The sequence below is a fragment of the Carassius carassius genome, chromosome 49 (assembly GCF_963082965.1).
Source record: "Carassius carassius chromosome 49, fCarCar2.1, whole genome shotgun sequence".
Classification (NCBI taxonomy): Eukaryota; Metazoa; Chordata; class Actinopteri; order Cypriniformes; family Cyprinidae; genus Carassius; species Carassius carassius.
In genome coordinates this window covers 10,507,361-10,531,628 of record NC_081803.1, presented here as the reverse complement: position 1 = coordinate 10,531,628, position 24,268 = coordinate 10,507,361, and the positions used below count along the sequence as shown (strand labels likewise).

General features: G+C 35.5%; 1 protein-coding gene across 6 annotated transcripts in view; it reads left to right on the top strand.

Annotated features, from left to right (window-relative positions):
• Window positions 1-24,268, top strand: part of LOC132132530 (glutamate receptor ionotropic, kainate 1-like) — a 61,964-nt gene that overhangs the window by 8,636 nt on the left and 29,060 nt on the right. For all 6 annotated transcript variants that reach the window (XM_059544939.1, XM_059544940.1, XM_059544935.1 and 3 more), the window contains exons 2-7: window positions 8,877-9,044; window positions 10,579-10,836; window positions 14,500-14,681; window positions 14,914-14,967; window positions 16,304-16,477; window positions 17,257-17,400. In XM_059544939.1, the coding sequence (XP_059400922.1) occupies window positions 8,877-9,044; window positions 10,579-10,836; window positions 14,500-14,681; window positions 14,914-14,967; window positions 16,304-16,477; window positions 17,257-17,400 (980 nt within the window). The remainder of the gene's footprint in view (window positions 1-8,876; window positions 9,045-10,578; window positions 10,837-14,499; window positions 14,682-14,913; window positions 14,968-16,303; window positions 16,478-17,256; window positions 17,401-24,268) is intronic.

Sequence of the window (24,268 nt, the reverse complement as noted above, 5' to 3'; positions counted from 1 at the left end):
AGACTTTTTAGTCATAGTGGAAAAAGAGTAAATAAACGTAGCAAAACCATAGATCTGATACTTCAAAAATGGAAACCGAGACTTGTTTACTACCGGACTAATTTTTATCAACTCTCCTTCATGTTACACTGAAAACCCTAATAAGTTGACTGAACTAAATTGATTGAGTAAACTCGTTGCCTCAATTTAATTGAGTAATGGAGTCTCCCAAAACGTACATATTTAAGTTTATTTAACTTGACGCTTTTGTAGACTCTACCTAAATCACTCAAGAGGTTTTAAATGTTGATACTTGATTCATTTGAAGTCACCATTGTGGTGGAAAGTGTTTGGTTTAGTTGGGATCTTGGACCAGTTGCTGCTGGGTTGGTGTATTTTAAAACGCTGTTTTTGTGGTGAAAAAAGACAAATTTAAATGAGCTCAGGTGTTATCAGATGTTTTTTGTTGATGAGAAAGTCATCACATAATATGTATTGGAGATCATAAAATAAGTTTTGTTTGATATTTTTAACAGGCACCAAGAGCAAAATACTTATTTTGAAGATGGACAAAATGAATGCATTTGAAATATTTTGAGTAAAAGAATCAAGTACTCACACACACAGACTTCTAGATTTAGCATATGCATCACAACAACGGTGACAAACAAAAGAGCTCCATAGCACAAACTCATCCTTATTTTACAGCCTTTTTTGTTGTGATTGTCATCATTGATGTGATGCATATCCAAAATCTTGATGTCTGTTTGTGACGATGTGATCTGTTTTCAAAAAGTAAGTACATTATTTTATCTACTAGGTTTCTATCCATAAAAGTGAATCCACAGTTGCAGCAATACATTTTATTTTAACTTGTCACCATTACAAGCAAGATGTGCATGTCTGATCTCAACTCTCATTACCACAATAACAGTGTTTTACAACACACAAGTTACAGCAGCAAGAGACAAGCTAACACCAACAAAGAGCTGATGACACCTGAGCTCATTTAAGTTTGTTTTTCTTCGCCACAAAAACAGTGTTTTAAAATACACTGTTACAGCAGCAAAAGACAAGCTTACACAAGAAGTAACTGGACCAAGATCCCAACTAAACCAAACACTTTCCACCACAATGGTGACTTCAAATGTATAAAGTATCAACATTTAAACCTCTGTTAATTCTCAATAAGAGCTTCTCTAGATGTCTGACAGAAATAAAGTCACAGAAAACCTTGTAAGGAGGATCTGTGAACGTCTATATCGGACGTTAAGAAGACATAAAAAACATTTTAAAAAAGACATCATAAAACATTCTGCCTCCTCAGTGGACATCTTTTCAACGTCTGCAAAGACATAAAAAGATGTCCACTGGACGTAACTTTGCCCAATGGATTAGGTTGATGTTAAAATACGCAAACATAGTAATTTTTTGTTAAGTTTACTCAAAAAAGTGCTAGCGATAAGTTGCCTTATTTCTTTAAGTTGACACAACTTTTTTTTTTACAGTGCAGTATAGGGTTTACTGTATTTTCATAAATATTGTGACATTTTGTCAAAAGGTCAAAGTTTAAATATGCTGTTATTTGTTTTACTTCAGTGTGCAAAAAGTGTGCGGTCAAAAATAAGAACATAATTTTCTGTTAAATTTACATGTTGAGTTAACTTAAATATATAAGTACACTTGAAATTAATACCAAGTTAAGTGAACATAATCGTTTAAGTACATTAAATAAGCACCAAGTTTGGTGAACTGAGTGATTTAAGTACAATCTACAAAACCGTCAAGTTAAATAAACTTAAAAATGTAAGTTTTGGGAAACTCCATTACTCAATTAAATTGAGGCAACGAGTTTACTCAATCAATTTAGTTCAGTCAACTTATTAGGGTTTTCTACAAAAACGTCAAGTTAAATAAACTTAAATATATAAGTTTTGGGAGACTCCATTACTCAATTAAATTGAGGCAACGAGTTTACTCAATCAATTAAGTTCAGTCAACTTATTAGGGTTTCCAGTGTATTGGTTTAACGAGTTAAACAGTAACGTTAGCTGCCATGTTCTTTCTCTCAAAGGAAAACGATTGGGCCACTTCATCAAATACTATAAGTTGTCGTTTCAATAATCATACCATATCAAAATCACGTACCACAAGGATAACATATTTCACTAGTAGAAATCATGCAAAACAACTTTATATCTACATAACTTTACTCACCTAACATAATACACTAAAAAAAACGTCATCTTGAAATGTAGTTCATCAAACCAAACAGACCAAAAGGACGAATTTTGTAATCCACCAATCAGTGCTTTTGTTCTCTTGTTGCTAGGCAGAATTCCTCCCATGGCCAATCACATTAAAGGAAGAACAGAGTGACGTTGAGTTTTTCCAAAGGATTACTCATGATTTTGAGCTCACAACACTTGAAATCTTAAGTTTATGCATTTGTTAATTTGAGTTAATTTAAGTTGTTTAGTCAACATTACTTGATTTTTTAAGTCAAGACAACATTAGGGTTTACAGTGTAGTGCATCTGCCTCATCTAGAAAAGCTTCAGGCTTCATTCTCATCTCCAGCCTCCCAATACGTCCCAGTCTGGCCATCTCCTGCTATATGAAAGCAATCAGTTTTTCACAGACAAAATCTCCTCTCCTTTTTCCCCGTATGGAGCGTTTGGTACGCACTTTCCCCGAGGAACTATCTGTACATCAAACAGTGTTATCCACAGCAGGACTTTTTGGCTTTGCTTTAAGTCTTGCTCATTCCAATTCAGCTTTCTAAAAGCCAAAACAAGCCACTGAGACCGGTTTCACAGAAGCTTGTATCTATCTACACTCTGATGAGCTTCATCTCACACACATTAACATTTCCATTATATTATTCTTATCTTCGTTCACAGTCTATTCATTATAGAGTCAATCTGTCACTTTCACTGTTAGAGGTTGGCTGTTTATTGGCGAGTTAATGGCCCATTTCTTTCTGCTGAGACCTGTTTGTTGGCCATCTATGAATAGAGTCTAATTTCAGGTGGATGTCCTCCAGAGGGATCTTACCGTTCTGCATTGTATTTGCATGATATGTAGTTGCAGCATTACAAGTGATATGACATAATGTGTGTAGTAAAAGATGCTCATGCATAATTTTGGAGATATACTCAACCGAACGTATTGGCCACTTAGTTCAGACCAATTACATCATGTTGACTTTGCACCCGACTGAGTTCAATTGAGTCTTGATTGGCATATTCAATAACAAACTGATGTTTTGATCCTGATCATTTGCTGATTCAGGTGTGAACGGTCCATTTTGATCTTCAAGATTGTCTGATTCGCATGTGATCATTGAGAAGAGATGTTGATTAACTTTGTGCAATTGTGAGATTAAGCTTCACTACTTGCAAGGGGAAGTCATGGCCTAATGGTTAGAGAGTCGGACTCCCAATCGAAAGGTTGTGAGTTCGAGTCCTGGGCCGGCAGGAATTGTGGGTGGGGGGAGTGCATGAACAGTTTCTCTCCACCTTCAATACCACGACTTAGGTCCCCTTGAGCAAGGCATTGAACCCCCAACTGCTCCCCGGGCGCCGCAGCATAAATGGCTGCCCACTGCTCTGGGTGTGTGTTCACAGTGTGTGTGTGTTCACTGCTCTGTGTGTGTGCACTTCAGATGGGTTAAATGCAGAGCACAAATTCTGAGTATGGGTCACCATACTTGGCTGAATGTCATGTCACAATGTCACGTCACTTAAAAATGATATGTTAAATGTCAAACACTGTGTTGGCCAATTAGTCTGAATTTCTTAAACAGCTAAATCTGCATTATTTGCCTTTTCAGATTTTCTAAATGTTATGGGATCACTAAATAAACTGTTAAAACCTGTAATTCGCATATTGGTATTGGCATTTAGATGCCTCATATCATACTGGGAATTATTTTTGAGAGCAAAACAGCCACTGTACTCTGTGTTGTTTAGTATGTTGTTGTTTTTATTCGTTTTTTTAATTATGAATTGTTAATATCATGCATTCATAAAACACGATACGATACAATACACTTTATTGTCAGATGGAGTCTGAAATTTGTCTTGCGTTACAGCAGGTTCATTCAAAATTACAATACTTTATCACATAAACAACACAGACTACAGAGCTCTTTCACACACATAAAAAAAGAACATTTCCTTTTTATATGAATGTGTATGATGTAATATGATGTATAAATTAATTCTTTAACTTAATTCGGCTGTATCTTGGGACCTTATATCGTTGATTAGATGGCAACAGTACAAATTCATTATACAACACATGATTAGGTTCAGAAACTATGTTATTAGCTAGTCTTACGCGATTATTATAGATAGTTCATATATGCTTTAAGTGGCTGACCCACTATTTTAGAGCACATTTTTAGTAAATTCATTAGCTTTGTTTTTAGACTAACGGATAAAGTCAAAAGTCAAAGTCAAATGACCTCAATCTACAGAGAAAGTAGATTTTTTGCTTTGATTTTTTTATAGATACTATCTGTATGATCTCTCCATGATAATGTAGTAAGTACCTATATGCTAAAACTTGTTTGATGATCTCTTCATGTACAATAACAGGTGTTGTTTGTATGAATGTATGAATGTCCGCAACAGGCCCTAACACTATCTCCTCAGGTTTTTTTAACACCACACCATTCGACCAGTTTGTTTACCCCCTGCTGATGCTGTTCTCGGTTATTCAATAATGATATTAAAACAGTATCATCGGAGTACTTTAAAAAATATTTGTCACTCCTGTTTAATCGACAGTCATCTGTATACAGAGTAAATAACATAGCAGAGCTTACACAACCCTGAGGTACACCAACATTTGTTTTTTACAGGACATTCTTCACTTTTTGTGAGAAAAGAGAGGTACCATTTAATTAAGTATGGGTTCAGGTCTAACTGTATTAGTTTAGACACAAGAGTGTTAACTTGAATAGTATCAAATGCAGATGAAAAGTCAAGAAATAATGCTCTAACATAAGTGTTGCATTTGTCTAGATGTTTAGTAATAATGTGCACTAAGTCACCCACTGCATCCTCGGTACTGCTACCTTGTTTATATGCAAACAGACACTGATCAAGTTTCCCTTTGACATTATTAAACAAATGTTTAAGTAGTATTCTTTCTAAACATTTGCCAATTACTGAAGTGAGGGCTATGGGTCTATATTCTTTACATTCCTTTGGACAGAGTGTTTTTGGTATCGGTTTTATGATTGAGGTTTTTCATATTGTCGGAACCTTATGTAAGTCAGTGGAAGCCTAGAAGATTGGTTGCCAAACTGGAGCTAGTTCACAAGCAAAGCTCTTAATGAGGCTAGGAGCACACCCAACAGCTTTTCTAGTATTAACAGACTGAAATGTCTTCCTAACTTCCGCAACATCAATCACTATCTTTTGGGAGGACGACGATACAATATTTTAACTAGTTTTAACTATTTATTACATGGTATTCCAGACTTTCTTATTGTTTTTGGTTCTAAAGGCGTCTTCTAAGCACTGTCTATGAGCTTCTTTAGCTTTCCTTATTTCACTTTTTAATTATTTTTCAGTCACTTTCAGTTCTTAAGGATCTTTATTTGTAAATGCTACATTCCGTCTATTTATAATTTCATTAATGTCCTTGGTGACGTAAGAGTTATTGTTTGGATATACTTTAATATTCTTTGTAGGTATTACCATTTGCACACAAAAGTTAATATAATCATTGATTTCTTCAGTTCTTTCATCTAATGTTCCATCATGGAAATATTCCCAGTTTGTACAATCAAAACAAGCTCTTAAGTTCTCTCTACTTTCATCTGGCCATTCTCTAATTACTTTCTTTTCCAGTTTTCCCCGTTTCAACTTTGTTTTGTATACTGGAATCATGTACATCACATTGTGATCAGAATTCAGTGGTGGTCTACATTTAGATACATAGGCATTCTTAACATTCACAAAGCACTTGTCCAAAATGTTATCTTTTTTGTTCCTAGCTTAACATATTGTTCAAATCCTGGCAGCACTTGTTCCAAATTACACTGATTAAAATCTCCAAGCACTATATCGGGGGCTTCTGGGTAGAAGAGTCTGCTATCAGACTGGCCACTTGTGATGGTTTGCCGCTGGGCAGGACATATACAACAAATAGTAGAACACATCCAAATTCTCTTGGCAAGTAAAAAGGTCTTAAAATCATGCCAATGATTTCTATATTGTGGTCACAAATCTTACATTTGACTAAGTGAGCATGGCACCACACGTCATTTATATACACACATGTCCCCCCTCCTCTACTTTTTTCCCGAATCTTTATTCCTGTCTGCCTGTACTAAGGTGAAGCTGGGAAGTTCAAAAAGAGTGTTAGGCATTTTAGGTTGTAGCCAGATTTCCGTAAAACATAATAGAGAAGCCTCGCAGTTTTCATTATAGTACCTTATGTATGATTTTAAGGTGTCCACTTTGTAGTTTAAAGAACGCAGATTGCTATAGATGATGATCAGGGTAGCTGCGGTCGGTTAAATCTCAGACGAAGATGAGTCCTTATGCCACCCCTCCTCCCACGTTTATTCCTATTTGGTCTAACCACCTCCTGAGCCTTTCGGCTGTACCGATGAACGGGTAATGATGGTGATGAATTCAGATCGCTAAACTCCATTCTCTTGGTTCCATGTGCAGGTTCCAACCATGTTTCACATGCACCAACAATCCTCAAAGTCAGAGCCAAAAATAAAACTTTTCTGATTATCGAGCATCGTACCAGAAATAGTTGGTTTCATTTCTTACATGCATCTTACATGTCTTTTATGTTCTTAATAATTAATGTGCTTATAAAAACACTCACTGCTTTTATAACTTTATTAATTTTCTATAGTTAAATGATACAGACAAACTGTTCTTTTGGTCTGGAGTCTGGACGGGAAAAAAAAACATATATTGAACAGAATATGAACTTTGTCAACTGTTTGACAAACTTTATAATTTATGTACAGTGATTAGTAGTGTTGTCAAAAGACCCGGTACTTCGGTACCAAGTCGGTACTAAAAAATTTTAAATGTGACGGTACCAGGTTTCTTTAAGTACCGGTAGTACCGAGGCCCCTTTTAAACCCGGTTCAGCGCTATGATTTCCGCGAAGCAGAAAACGAGGACGGAATCTCAAAATCCAGTCATGAAAATGAAACTTACATTTTAATGTGGACAGTCATGGAATCTGTCAAAGTTAGCATAAATTAATCAAATCAAATCTCCATATGTTAAGCCGCAAAAGTTGTTTGAAATATGAATCCGTGTTCTGCGCGTCTCTGTGTGAATTAATGAATGGCAGAGACTTGAGGGTTTGTTTACTACATAGACTGAAGCGCATGACGCTTGCATTAATTTCAGCATCTGAGCTTCAGAGTTCTTTCTCCATCAAGCGATCTGAACTTTTCAGTTCATCTCAATGGACCCACAGCGCACCTGTATTTGATGCTCTGTAAACTCTTTGTGAAGGCGCACGACTCACCGTCGCTTTACTGATAGCGCTGTTTCTCACATGCAAAGAGAGAGAGAGCGAGAGTCTTACCACGCTGAATCGACACGCTATATGTAAACTAATCACAATAAATAAATCACAATATTTCTTCCATGTTTTAATTTTAATAGCAAATCCCCTTTATTTACCAAAAATAAAATTCATAAATTAAAAGACAAATTAAATTTGGGTGAAACTTGTTTTTACTGTTTTTCATAATTATATAACTTGTAGATAAACACAATTGTAAATAAGTATAAAGAATGGCATTGGTTTTATTTTTTGTGCTTAAAAGTTTTTTTTTTTTAAATTAGCATATTTTTGTGTTTTGCTTTGGTACCGAAATTGGTACCGAGAACCGTGGATTTTCACTGGTATCGGTACCGAATACTGAAATTTTGGTACCGTGACAACACTAGTGATTAGCAAAGAATAAACTTGAGCAAAATCATTTATTCTTTACATCTTAGGATCTCTGTACCATGTAAAAATAGTCAAGTTTTATCTTAAATGATTATAAATAGACAGGAAAAAAATCTGATATGTCAAATAGATGTGTACATTAACCTGATTTAGCCAACTCGTACCTGTCTTGTTGGGATGTGCCTGAATGTTTTTTTTTTTTTTGGTAAAGTTTGTTTATTTATTTATTTAGTGGATGCTACTTTAATTATAATTAACACAATCTGGATTTTACTTTTTCAGTAGCATTTACGTGGATTTTATTTGTATTTAGCATCAGCTTGACACTATTTTTTGTAACTACTTTTAAATTAGTGTGGAACTGAAATATATCAATTTCCAGGGCACCAATTTTAATTTTATTTGTACATTTGCCTAGACACTGTTTTTAAAAATGTGCTTTTAAAAAATGCTTGATTATGCTTTTTCAAAAATGCATTAACTTGGAATCGATTTGTATTTAGCATTAGCTCGGCTCTCTTGTTTAACTGCTTTTGAATAAGTGTGACGCTTTAATGTATCCATTACTCCTAATTTTCTGTTATATTTTACACTTAGCTAGGCACTGTTAAATGTGTTTTTAAATAACTTATAAATAACAAAGACTGGATCCATCTTTTTTCAGTTTGCATTAGCATTTGCTTGGATCTGATTCATTTTATATAGCATTAGCTTGGCACCAATGTTTTGAACTTTATTTTAATAATAATGGTAATAGTGGTATAGTGCCCTGCATTACCAGGGCACTGATTTTAATTTCATTAATTTGTTAACGTCATACTGATTTTTAAATGTGGTTTACTTTAAGTATGTTTAGACATTTACTCTACTTACAGACTTGAAAGAACAGTTTTACTTTTTACTTGTTGCTTAATTCTGTTTGTCTCTTTATTTTGTTTGAAGGGGGCATCTTTGAGACACGGGAGAATGAACCTGTCAGCATGGATGAACTCGCCTTTAAATTTGCAGTTACAAGTATCAACCGAAACAGAACCTTGATGCCAAACACCACGTTGACCTATGATATCCAGAGAGTAAACCTCTTTGACAGCTTTGAAGCCTCCCGAAGGGGTATGACTCTTTATTTACAGTCACAATTAGAGAACAACCTACAATTTCCTAAATTTCAAGTTCACTGCTTTGTAGGGCTGTCACTTTTGTGAAAAAAACATTTTCGATTTTTAAGAAATAAGTGTTCATTGAATTGATTTTAAAATTGATTTTCCATGTCAAAAAAAAAAGACGTTTCCTTTTTCAACGTCAAATAACGGACGAACGTAAAGAGAGCGCTGGAAACACACAAGTCAGCAATATTTCTTATTTATTGGCATTACGTTTCGTGCAGAATAACAAACAGCAACAGGAGTGCAACATTCTCGAAAAAATATATATGCAGAGGGGACGGCTGCCATAACAAAAGAAAAACATCACTGCAGGCTTCAACCCGGCTGCATTTATGATTTAGGCAATTCAAAAATCTCCAAAATGATTTTAAATAATGATTCAGTCCATTTAAAAACAACTGTTCTCCACCACAAAAGCCGGTCGCTGTCAGCTTGCAATGGTCCTGTAACTAGATGCGCGAATGAGGCGAATTCGCGTCTACTGCGCCACGAGACCTCCAGACGCGCGTAAACGCATCTTTACATTGACTTAACATTGAAATCATTTGCATCAGCCGCTCTATTCTATTATTTTAAAATTAATAGTGTACATATTTGGTTAAAATCCATTCCCTATTTTCATTTTCGAAACTTTTTTTGGTTGGTCCGATTGATTGTGCAATTGATTTTCGAACTAAAAGTGACAGCCCTACTGCTTAGTTCTATTTAAAGTTATCCTAATAGGAGTAGAGAGGCTGTTTTTAGGCATGTTTTGTAAATTAATTGTATTCTAAAACACAGTTTACACTTACAGATACCTCCATATTATTGGTGTTAATCTGAAATCTAAATTTCCTTAAACATATGACAAACCCTATTTAATTGGCAGCTTTCCTCTAATTTTCACTGAGATTGCACAATGGCAGGCCGCTCTAAAGTGACTGAAAGCCTGCAACAGAAGGTTGGTCAGAGCAAGGCCAGAGAGATGACCCTTTCAGTCACTGCAAGAGAAGCTGGTCATTCCAAATCTGTGATTTCTAAAATATTGCAGCTTTATAATGACACTAATTCATTCAAGCCTCCCCAAAAGGGCTGGTCGCCCACGTAAGACAAATGCACAAGAAGACTCTCAATGAGGAATCGGTTCAACACTGCAGCTGGAATTGCTCTCTAGTTCCGTGATGAACAGGGTATTTGATCGGTCTCAGCACGTATTAGAGAAGCCGAACTGAAAACGCAGTCTGCAGTGATGGAGCCTTCTACTAGTTTCTGACAGCTGTAACCCTCCAAAATTTGTTGTAATCTTCTTCCATGCTACAATGGTTACTGTTCTCTAATTTTGATCTTGAAAACTTAGCAGAGCTAAAAAAGCTAGACTATTAAATAAAAAAAATAAAAGCTTATTATCTACAATTTGTTTGATAATTTTCTCTTTTCTTATTTTTCTCATACCACCACATATTTTTCTTCTGTCCACTTTCTCTCCATATTTCTTCTCTCAGTATGTGACCAGCTGGCCCTGGGGGTTGCGGCGGTCTTCGGCCCCTCTCACAGCTCCTCGGTCAGTGCCGTCCAATCCATTTGCAATGCCCTAGAGGTGCCGCACATCCAGACACGCTGGAAACACCCATCTGTGGACAATAAAGACAATTTTTACATAAACCTCTACCCTGAGTACACCTCCATAAGCAGGGCTATCCTGGACATTGTCCTTTTCTACAAATGGAAGTGTGTTACTGTGGTTTACGAGGACAGCACAGGTGAGTGACTGTTATGGACTGGAAAGGGGTGACAGTTTTTACAAAGGGATTTTTGAAGAGCAGCTCAGTGTGCTTTTTTGAGGTTTTGTTGAGAGGCTTTTTGAAGTGGGATCTTCATACCTTTGAGCTTTAAAATGGGACACTGCAGGCCACAAAATTTATACTGAAATTCTCTTTTGTGCTGGCAAGAATATCTGATGTCCACATACATTTACATTCCATTATATTTTAAACAAGTGGGAATTCACTGAATTTATCAGTAACCCCAACATTGCTTATCGCATTATATATTTTGGATGCTTTTTTCAAGCCTGGGATAATGGTGTGCTGATATCCACTCAAGGCCATGCTGTTTAAGTTTTGTTGGTAAACAGTAAAGCTTTACATTAAACCAGCATTTGGAAACACGTGGTGGTCTAAGATTGTCTTTTCCGCATGGATCTCCTCATGCATTTTATGCATTTATGCTGTGAACTTGCATATTTTACTTATCAGCCAAGAGGATTTTTTTGTTCTGATAATGTTTGATATAGGACAGTTCTGTAACTGGTTTGGAAACAGCAAATGTAAAGGCGAGACATCACACACAGCTAGCCTGTAATGTGTAAATGTTGGTTTTACTTTAATTAGCAGGGCACTGTCACTCACAGCATTTACATTCAATATCTTGCCATTAAATCCTTGCTTTGAAATGCACAGTGGTGAAATGTTTTAAATGTGACATTGGTGAGTTTAATGTGATTTCAGGTAGGAAGTGTTCATTTGTTTTTCTAAGTCAGTTTGGTGACTTAGAAACTATCCCTTGACCTTATCAGTTTATTTCCTTTCGACAGCATCATTCCAATACCATATTTCATTTTTTATATATTTTGACTTTGTGACCTTTTCAAAGTGGTTTTGAAAACAGTGAAATATTGACTGAATATTGAACATCTCCTCCAACATTGTTTTACTGGTTAAATATGGCCTTGGCTCATATTCAAGAACTGCTGTGGTTGTGTCAGTTATTCAGATTTATAATTATTATTATTTCTTTCAAAGATATGACAAGATGTGTTCATTACTCACACTTTATCAAACAATAGCTGTATATATAAATCACCTTAACGTGACATTAAGTGTGACTCTGCCTGCATTTTAAGTAAGTATTTCAGTATTGTTCATAATTTATCAGTGTATTATTCTAAAGAACAAAAACTAATCACATCTGTCATCAAATTGTAGTAACTTTCTCTACCTCAGAGATGACTTCTTTTTTTGATGTAGTCAGAGGCAGGGACACAGACAGGAAAAATCATTGTGTATGATCCACAAAATCAAGTTAGTCATTGCATTATGTCCAACTACTGTAGACAATCTGCTAAATGTTGCAAATCTGTTTTATGATGTCTTTAAAAGTATTTATACTGCAGTAGTGTAAGAAAATCTGGCCTGTGTCACATCCTTATCCAACTCCCCCTGACCCCCTCTCCTGTCAATTAAAAAGAAAAAAAAACAGCAAAAAGACCAACACAATGTATCAAAATAATCATATTATATGCAAATTCTGCATTATGCTGTAGTTCACTAACAGACTTCAAGTGATCCCCTGATGGCAGCAAACTAATTTGGAGAGCAAATCAAATGCAGACAAGCAAATCTAGAATTCAATAACACATAAAAACAAATAACCACAAGGCAAAACAAATGGCAAATTGCCCTGCGAATACTTCTTTTTCTACAGCCTACAGTGAGCATGCCGACACTGCAGCCAGTTTCAAATTGCTTGCAACAGATAAAACTTGTGTCAGACTGACCAGTTTCAAAAATGATTAGTGTGTCTGATTCATTGCCAGTGACTTGGATCGAAATCATTAGGGGAGCTCAGGGAACAGATGCCAGCACAAATTTACCCTAGTATTCACACCGTCTCTGCTGTAGTGTGATTTGTCTGGAGCTCCTGTAAGCCGTCTGTTTGAAAACACAAATTACACACTACTTTCTGTTTGTTTATGTCTATTAATCTCATTCTTTGATAGCATGATTTATGATCTTATCATTGCTTGGAAGTGCATCATTATATGGCCAAGACTAAATCAAGGTAAATAACTGTAGCCTGTAACTAAAAGGGCTTACATACCTCTGCTCAAATCTGTGTTTTGGATGCATTATTGGGCTTTATTATGACCAACATATTTCTTTATCCTTGTCATTAACATTGAACTTGTGTATAGCACTGCCATTACAAGAAATTTGTGTCCATAATATTAGTCTGCTCTGCCGCTTCTTTTGTTGAATTCACTGTGATCTTGCATAGGATATTTTCATCAAAATATTTAATTCTGTAAAAGCATGGTTTATAATACAATACAATTTTGAGAATATGAAGGGAATAATATAGAGTAATAAATACAAGGGAACAGGAGCAATGAAAGCTTTTGCTACAGCTTTGTGACTCTATGTACTGGATCCCAATATGTAATTTAGGGCCCGGTCTCATTCTAAGAGCCCAGGGACCCCTGAAACTCAGCTTGTGTGACTAATGTCGTACAGTAATTGATGAGCTCATGAGGAGGTAATTTTTGTCTTAAACAATCGATATTCATTCACAGTGTTGTCACATTTGAATGCACAAGCATTACACTTGATCGACTGATATGCAAGATAGCCTCTTTAAAAATGTATAAATTGTTTCTAAATTTTTTCAAAGTAAATTTACTAAAACTAAAACTGAAACATAAATGAAAGCCAAATAGAAATATAAAAAAACTCATAAAAATGTCAAAAGCACATAACTAACTTGTTCATTTTTAAGATACTTGCTCCTGTTGCTCAAGTGGTGGAGCATTGTGTTAGCAGCACAAGGTTGTGGGTTCGATTCCCAGGGAACACGTTAGGTAAAAATTGTTATCCTGAATGCACTGTATGTCGCTTTGGATAAAAGCATCTGCTAAATGCATAAGTTTAATTTAATAAATAATACTAAAATAACATTCCTCTAAAACCTCTCAACATGTTGATATAAATGATTAGCACCTCTTCAAAGCTTAAACCGTTATAAACCAGTAGAAAAGGGATTGGGTGCGTGTAATATGGAGAAATTGCTGTGCACTGTGCAGATGTCATTAAATGTGGCTTATAGTAAAGATTGTGTGTTTATGGAGGTCATTGCATCACTTTGCCTTGTGGACGTTTAGTACACCAGAGTTGTGTAGACTTTTGATCTGGCCTAGGGGAAACCATTAGGCTTTCACAATGTTACATTTTAAAAGGATATTTTTGGATTTTTCTAACCTGTACTATTATTCTCAAATCTGTTGAAATAATAAGAAAGATTTAGAGCAGTATGCAGTTGTACTTTAGTGAATGTATCATATTATCTAATAACACTGACTGACTCACAGTCATTTTCATCCCTTTCCCAGGTCTTTTCAACCTTTAGATAACATTTCCACCTGCTTCTGTTTAATGCATTCATTTTTGCTGCTAAAGACTGTTTTGATTTTAGAGAAGCCAAAAAAATATGATTGTTACGGTATGTATCAATGGAATAGATGAGTCCAAATTTATGTTCCCCGTAAGCATCTGCTACAACACTGGGGAAATCAAAAGTTGAATTACTGCAGCTCCTGATGAGTTTGTTTCTATTCCATTGATCACTCTTCTATGGTCTCTTGTTTCAAGGATTAATGCGTATGCAGGAACTGATCAAAGCTCCGTCCAAACACAACCTGAAGATCCGTATCCGCCAGCTGCCATCAGGAGGAGGTGACAGTCGCCCCCTTCTGAAGGAGATGAAGAAAGAAAAAGAGTTTTTCATCATCTTCGACTGCTCCTACCAAGTAGCCGCCGAGCTTCTCAAACAGGTGTGGCACCATTTCACTAGATTATCGCTCTGAACTTTCATTGAACTCGCAAAGTATGTCACACAGATTGAAATGGATTGAAAATGAGAGTGCATGCTGTGACCCAGCAGGATTTCAGAGCTCTACTTTAAAGCAGAAAGATGTAATACAATTTTTGCCATTCTGGCTTCATTCCTGAATACTGCTGAAACTGTCTTATTTCACATTCAGTCAGTCGTTTTTTCCCCCACAGCTGATGTCGATGGGTATGATGACGGAGTACTATCATTTCTTCTTTACAACCTTGGTGAGTCTGAAAAGCTGACTGCTTGCTATTAATAAGAGTGTTTTTCATAACATTAGATGATGAACAGGCTGAGTGATTTTCTGCTGTTTTTTTATAATTGTTGCTTGTCAGACTGTATGATTCAACCCTATTGACATTCTGAGACATAAAACCTCTATGCACCCTGGGCGACATCAACTGTCTTTAATGTCAGACTGTATAACCGTTTATTCTAATTTATGTTTGACAGTGTTCACTAGGCTTTAAATAACATAGGCTTCTATAATTCTATCATTCAGTCATCTATAATTCTCATTGGCACGTGAAACTTAAATTGTATCACACAATCCAAAGCCTTGGAAAAAGTTGTTGTTGGAAAAGTCAGATTGAGTGTCTTGTGGCTGGGAATTTGTGACAGGGTTGTACACATTTCATAATTGAATTCGAAGTGCTTTTAAGATTCCATTTCAGTTCATGAATTTGCGGTAATGCAGTAGCAAACAATGCAGAATTGCAGTTTGAATTTGAATTCAGGGAAGCAGAATGAAATGAATTAAGAATCAGAGCATATTTGCTATAAGTCTAGTTTTTAACTATAGAAAAAGAAAGGTTCATCAAGACAAATTTTTAATTATGGCATGACAAACTTGCCAGAAAATTATAAGAGGTTAAAAAAGTCTTTGAGTTTGACCAATTTAAAAGCTTAACTGGCAAGCAGATACACTAATGTTTAAAAGTTTGGGGTTAAGAACATTTATAATTGTATTCAGCAAAGACCCATTAAATTGATCAGAATTGATTTTAAACAATTTTACATTGTTAAAAATATTTGTATTTCAAATAAATGTTTTTTTATTTGACCTTCTGTTGATGAAAGAGTCTTAAAAAAAATCAGTTTCCACAAAAAAAAAAAAAAAATTAAACAGCACAATTATTATTTACAACATTGATAATACAAGAAATTTTTCATGATGCCAAATCAGCATATTAGAATTATTTCTAAAGGGACATGTGACACTGAAGATTAATGACTGCTAAAATTGAGCTTTGCCATCACGGGAGTAAATTACATTTTAACAAATTAGGGCTGCTGATTTAAATCAAAAACATGAAAAAGCCTTGCCGACTACACATTTTGCGGATTGTGGCCAGTTTGCTTACAAATTACAACATATGAATTGAAATGGAGCCAATTCTTAAATCTTTGTACAACCGTGATTTGTGGACAGCTAACAAGGGCTTAAGGCCGTTTTTTAATCTTTACGGCAAAGAAAAACATGGCATGAACAGTCTATATCTTGTGCAAAGTTTACACAACTCTTAAGCTAAATCTGGACACACTCTCATTGCCTTGCAGGATATGTTTGCTTTGAATCTTGAGCCGTACCGCTATAGTGGAGTCAACATGACAGCCTTCCGCCTCCTGAATCTAGATGATCCATATGTGACTTCCGTGATCCAGAAATGGTCCATGGAGCGCCAGCTGGCACCACCCAAACCTGAGAGTGGACTGATGAGCGGCATTATGACTGTGAGGATCGGTCTGCTGTCATGCATTTACATTTTACATTTACATTTAATCATTTAGCAGACACTTTTATCCAGAGTGACTTACAAATGAGAAGAATAATAGAAGCAATCAGACCAAAAAGAGAGGAACAGTATACAAGTGATGTGACAAGTCTCAGTTAGTCTAGTACAGTACACGTAGCAAGGTTTTTATTGTTGTTGTTGTTTAAATAAATTAGAAAAAAAACAAATGTTCCCTCCTATAAGATATTGCATGAACAGGACAATTTGGAGTCACGTCTGTTACGGTTGTCGATTACAAACACTGACTGTGAACGCACAGTAAAATGAGCCAATGAGCCAAAACTAAACCAGACCCTTACTTTTCCCTTTAAGCCCATCCTTCACGGTTACAATAACTGGGATTAAGTCTCACCGATGTTGACTAATCTACCCGTCCTCCAGAAGCTAGTGTAAATTCTGCTATCCTCATTAGACATGCATGAAGGGCTTAAAGCAGGTAGCATCAGGAGATTTATTCAAATCAGTTTTTACCATCCAGGTCACATTTCAGCACTGAATAACACTCAGAGAAACATAAGATGTGTGTGGCATAGGGCAGGAGAGGGGCTCTCTTTCTGTGATCAGATGGAAGGGAAATTAAACCTAAATATGATTATGTAACATACAATATTGTGCAAATGGTAAACAAAAACACCTTGTGGCAGTATATTAATGCGTAATGAGGTTTGATTATATTTAGAGCATGTGTCGTGTGTAAATTCTTCTCTCTTTCCACAGACCGAGGCTGCGCTCATGTATGACGCAGTGTTCATGGTTGCTGTTGCGTCTCAGCGGGCCACGCAGATGACAGTGAGTTCCCTGCAGTGCCACAGACACAAGCCCTGGAGATATGGCCCGCGCTTCATGAACTTGTTTAAAGAGGTGAGAACATTGTACTTTATGTAGTAAAACACATTAGACTGATGAATTGTAAACTTGATTTTTGTATGCAAGTGAGAAACTGCAGAAATTTTACTTGTAAAATATCTTCAGTTAGAAAAGTTTAGTTTGAATATATGAATAATTAATATATATTTTTTAAATAAAAAAAACAGCTACATTTATTTCATTTCGAGGGATACTCCACCCAAAAATTAAAATTAAAAGGTAATAGTGAGATTCGGTCCCTAAAATAAAGTTTGACCCTTTCACTACAACAATTCACTAAAAGCAGTTTACACTATGATGAAAATTCAGCTTTGCCATCACAGGAATTATTTTTATTTTTAAACATAATATTTTTAAACATAATAAACATAACATAAATTCAAAATAATGTTTTTAATATTACTAATAATTCAGACTTTGTAAACAAACAGACTTTTTTTCAAAAACATAAAAAATTTCACCAACCCCAAACTCTTGAACTGTAGTGTAAGTATATAAATTGAAGCAGTGCGCGATTCATCATATCATTAACAAGATGTACCCTTATCGATTCATGAATCAAACTGACTCAGATTGCTGGAAATCTTTGACACGTCATACTACTTATATCCCTTCATATGATTAAAAACAAACCATACAAAACAGTGTAAAAAGTGTCTTGCAGGAGACAAATCACTTGAGCACCAGTGACTTTAATCCTGTTGGTAGTCTCTGCATTATATAAAATTAAACCTTTTGTCACATTGATTGACACGTCCACATTGTATCTGCTACAGTTGTAGTCACTCATGTCAAAAATAAGGTATTTTAATAGATCTCCTGTAGGGGTGAGCGATATGGGAAAAAATATCACATCATATCACTTTCTTTTTTTTTTTTTTTTTTAGAAATATCACAATTCACGTTTTTATCACAATTCTTTGTCATGTTGGTTTTACTATATTGCAAGTTGTGTGAGCATTACAGCCAAACTAATTTCCCTATTATAAAGAAAAGGCCTTTCAAGGTGACAAAAAAAATGGCAGATATTTAGGCCAAAGAAGCCGAAGATAAAAATCTTTGTTCTTATTTTTTAATAACAAAGATAAAAGAATGACAAAGATGCACATTAAAACTACACATAATATACAAATAAAACAAACAGTGCTTTATTTTCAGGTACAATAGGTGTATTTAGCAGGAGCATTCAAGAAATGTAATGAACAAATATAAAATTAAAACACTATGTGAACTGATTCCTAAAGCAACTCTATTAAATTTCTTCAGTCAAGAGCAGTGAGGGTTTTTTCTTTGTGTTTTGTTGTTTTATTAACGTTAAAGGAATAGTTCACCTGAAAATAAAAATTCTGTCAGCAATCTGCCAATTCTGTCATAGTGTTTTATATTCATACCACCATTTAACCACTCAAAAGTGGTTTTAAACCTGAAAGAGTTTTTTTCTTCTTCTGAACATAAATGCTATTTTGAGGAACGTGCAAAACCAAACAGTTGCTTGTCCACAGAGACTTCCATAGTATTTTTTGCTACTATCAAATTCAGTGTGGACCAGCACTGTTTGAGTACCCTCATTCTTCAAAATATCTTCTTTTGTGTTCAGCACATTGGAACCATGTGACAGGGAGTAAATAATGACAGAAATGAAATTGTAGGGTGATCTATCTTTAGACAGTAATGACAGAAGGCTTCATGTTTAATAGACCTACTGGCCCTTTAAGACCTGCACACATCTGATATACAGGAACGTATACATTTTTCTTTTAACTGTTTACTTTCATTTTAGACATGTTTTTACATTATTGGCGCAAAAGATAACTTAATTTAATAATCAAGCGCTGTTTGTATGCAGCGCTCAGGAAAAGCAAAGGTCAGACCAGCGCACGAATGAATTATTTAAAAGCACATGCAAATAATGAGAGAGTAACACTGCTTTGAATGCATGTGGCATTGTACAGTATATGATGGAGGCGCCAGAACTGCAGCTGATAGAATGTGTGCTGTAGCACAATACTAAGATATTTCTTCGAAAGCAGATCGTGGAGACATTTTTATCGTCGGCATTCAATAATCATTTCACACACCCCTAATCTCTTGTTATGATGTGAATCACACTGTGGATGTGTGTGTATGTGTATGTGTATGTGTGTGTGAATGATGCTTGACACATTGTGGAATATTTATCAGACAGTCTTTTTGAATTCTTTCAGACTTTAACTTTTTCAGATTTTTGACCCGTAGGTTACATAAAATGTATTTGTAGATGAAAAATACGTTTTTTCAGGGCAAAGGTGCCTGAAAATTGCTACTGGTACCTCTGTGTTTTGATCTTTTTTTAAGTCCCAGATCCCTGCAGGATGCTCTCACCACCGTTGAACTGGGAGGTCATAACAGTCCTCCTTCATATCTGAGTTTGGGGTGTTTGTCCTTCCACTGTGAGAACTCTAAAAAGTGCCTGTGATAACACAGAATGTCTGTTGAGGGGAATGAAAGTTTGTTCTGAATAGGCTTTTTAGTAACATTTTTATCTCTTTGACAGCCCTAGACTGTAAACAACAGAAGGGCCTGAAATTTTTTTAGCACCAGACACACTGTCAGTCATTTCACACATTTGGATTTGCTGATATCTGGTTTGCTGACATGTCTTTGGAGAGATGTGTGGTTTCAATGAAGGGGAGGTGGTCTTATTCTGTGGCACAAGCTAACAATGTGGCTAATATGACAACTTTAAAGCTGAAGTGTGTTACATACCAACCAGCTACAAGGTGAATCACAACATTAAATGCTTTTGAATTTGTAGCAAAAATGTTTGAAAATCGGATTAAAATGAAAAAGTACAAGACTGTTTACTTAAAGGGTTAGTTCATCCAAAAAAGAAAATTTGTCCATGTTTTACTCACCCTCAAAATATAGCTAGGTGTAATGTGGCTTTCTTTTTTCTGATGAATCCAATCAAAGTTATATTAAAAATTGTCTTTGCTCTTTCAAGCATTTCAATGGGGATAAGTGGGTGTTTATTGTCAACAGTTCAAAAGACGAGAAATAAAGTGCACGCATCTGTAATAAAATGTCCCCCACACGGCTCAGATGGGTGAATAAAGGACACCTGTAGTGAATCCATGCATTTCTGTAAGATAAATATCCAGATTTGAAACCTAATAAATAATTTTTTTCTCACTTCTGCTGACTTTGTAAGTTTCCGTACTTTAGCAAAGGAAAACCAGTCTCTTCTTGGCTTATTTCGAAATCCTCCAGCATTTTTCTTTATAAATCCTTTTTTTGTGCTTCTAATTCGGGAATGGCGTTTTGTTTTGTTTTGTTCTCTCTCCGCGCTCGTCACTAACCACGCCTTCTTTCTTCCGCCTTCACATCTTCCGTGTCCCTAAAATTGTTTATTATATTTGAAATCTGGATATTTATCTTCCAAAAATTCATGGATTTGCTACAGGGGGCCTTTATTCACCCCCCAGAGCCATGACAATTTTTGATATAACTCCGATTGGATTTGTCTAAAATGATGAAGTCACATACCTAGGATGCTTCGAGGTGTGATTAAAACATGGATGAATAAAGTTTTTGGGTGAACTAACCCTTTAATGACTTTAGTAAGATTAAGAACTACAATAACATTAATCAGTATGAATGAGATAATCATTAAAGGGACAATAAGTAACTTTTTAGGTATTTTATTATCTAAAATCAATATTTTTATTCATAAATATGCCCTCAATGGTGTACAAATACCTATGCCAATGTTTAAACTAATCCTCGTAAATGAAGAATTTATTATCTTTATATACATGGGACGGGTAGGTCGACGGAGGCTTCCATGTAGTTCCGCCATCTTGCAAAACTATAATAGCAGAGAGGGACAAAAAGTACTAAGCCAACGCGTTTCCACAACGCGTTTTCGGTCAGAGCCAGAAACGCAGGTGCAGAGCAGTGAGAGACGCTTGAAACTGCACCGGCAAGTTTAAAAGTCTGGATTGCATTCTTATTATGGACCATACATATGCCGCGCCACAGGAGAAGAAAACATCGTCGCCAAAACGAAGTGCTATTAGAAGACATCCTGTCAAAGCTTTTTGGTACATATCGCCTACCGTAGATGCAACGCGCATTTGAAAAAGCGAGGCGCTGGAGAGCAAAATTAGTTTGAATGCAAAATACAATTTCACCACTAGATGGGAGTAATTCCTACTTACAGCCCCTTTAAAATAAGGAAGAATTATAAAGGTATTTTTTTAAGATGTTCATAGAAACAATAAATTATATGTTGCATTATATTAGTGTCAACAAATGAAATTGTAAACATAATAGCTGTTTTCAAACAGGTTTCCTGGAACATCTTACATTGGTCAAAAAAAAAAAAAAAAAGGTAGCTCTGTCCCAAACTCATGCTGTTGGTTGGGCCAATGTTGCTGTTTTGGGGCTACACAAATGCACAGAGCTATTTTTTGAAAATGCCACAGAGCTCCAGTCTTTACATGATAAAGGGAAAAACCCTTAAATGGCTTATAATTTTAAAGTGGGACTGGAGAAAGTATTGAGCATTTTAAAAATGATGTGCTTTGTGTATAAGTGTCTAATTAGGCTTGTTTTGAGTTGAGCAAGTGTGGAGTTAGTTTTCTATACATGTCAACAACAAGACAAACGCTAATGAGTCCATATGCAACATTTGAACGCCCCATAAACTCTGTATTACAACCCCATTAAAGCCATAAAACACTGTGTTGTAAGAGGCTTCTCTACAGACACTAAGCTAGAAAGTACTTAATGTGCAAAATTACAATGTGTGTGGATGTTGGAGTATTTTATATAGATTGCCAGGACAAATAAAATCCCTCTTTATTTTATTATTTCATCACTGTCCATTTAAGTAATTTTCACTCACTTGAGTTCCTCTCATGTGAATTTCAGTGTGACTAAACCACTGTGACAGAAGGTTGAACAGCTTTAAATGTAGTGCTTGTTTATGTTGACACATTGGGCAGGAGATGCTGATCAGTGCGGTTTTGCTTATGAGGTCTGCCTTTTATGAGGAAAAAAACTTACACAATGTATTACGTGCCATATAATTTCAAATTATTTTGCTCCTGTACTGTAGCAGAAAAAAAGAAAAATGATTTTTTTCACCCCATTTAAGAAGCCTTTATTATTTTACACTGCATTGATTCTGATGAAGTGGCATATAAGACCCAAAGGTCTAGACGCACATGTAGGGGAGGTTTTCACAGTATTTATCCCTGCTTGTGGCCAAATTGTAGGGCTGAAGTGAAAATAAGTATCATTATGTTATTTTTGACCCCAAAAATGTCTGTGATCCACATATTAGGGTCACCACCCTCTGCTTCTCAAAACCAATAATGGAAATGTGTGTTGTAATTATCATATTATTCACGCAAGAGCATTTTTGCTTCTAGAAAGAAGTGATATGTTGCAACAATCGCAGTTTAACTTTAACTTTGATGTTACACTGGTTAAAGCAAGTTTATATGTTAATAAGATTAAAACACAAGATTGCATTTGTAATGTAATCTTTATTCAAAAATATAATTTAATAACATTTTTGATTTTATTCTTTTTTTCTGTGCTTTTTTTCTGTTGAAGTACCCTACAAAGCAGGCTTGATCTTTAAGTATGTTTGAGGTGCAGCCTAGTGGTTAAATATGTGTGATGGCAACCCAGAAAGTCCCACAGGAATTGCCCCGTGTACTGTCAATGTTTTGGCCTCGAGCGAGGCACTTGAGTTGCTCCAGGAGCATTTTGGAAATGTGTTAGCTAAATTAGTAACAAGTGTATTCCTGTTGTCAATTAAAAAAAGTGTATGTGAACACATTAGTATGCAATGCACCACTTGTCTCCAGTGGCTCCAGTACAGTTGCCTGGAATGGTGGAAATGGTTTACATCGAGGTCATCATTAAGTCTTCAGGTATACTGCGGGATAGTAAAGCTGTGTCCACCTGAGCATGAGCTGGTGATGTGTTGAAGGCCAGCCGTTGCCTCTTATTTTGAGATGTGCTCTGAGAAACGCTGCAACCTTGAGAACAGAAGGGCTGTTTTTCTGATATCCCACCCACTTATCAAAGCTAGAGAGGGCTTGAACAGGTGCTATTACTCTTCTTTAGTTGCCTCAGCTGATTGAATTCTGAGATTGCTTGCTTTCATTTTTGGTACAACAAAGCTAGGGGAAATGAAATGACGGTACTAGCATGATGTTTTTGCTTTTGGGAACAATATAGAGTCAGGCCTGACCACATAGTGTAGGGAAGAGCACGAATTAATTATTCATAAAATGAAGCCTGATAGTTTTGATGTATTAACATCATAATTTGTGTGAATTCAGTTCATTTGTTTAAAAATATATCAATTAAAAATGTAGGTTTATCTTAATTTAGAAGTATGCCATTAAACTTCAAGTACACAGTCTGATCTTATATAATACCCATAATTGTAGTGGTTGCATGTGAAGTGTAACAGTAAATAAAAAATCTAACATGATAATGAGATTGTATGTATAATATATATGCTAAAGTCAATATAAAACATCCTCAAAAGGTAGACACATCATTAGAAATCATAGGAAATCAAAGAATTTATACAAACAAAATAGCTGCTTCCTTCTTCAATTATCTCAAAGTATATATATATATATATATATATATATATATATATATATATATATATATATATAATGGTAATAATAATACCTCATTAAGACACAGTATTATAGTTGCATATGTGCAAAACCACACATACATACTATACATATTTATAAGATACAGATATTACCTCAGGTTACAATGATTATCAAATACCAACAATGGTAGATGGAATACCACAAGTTAAATACACATGGTAAATAAC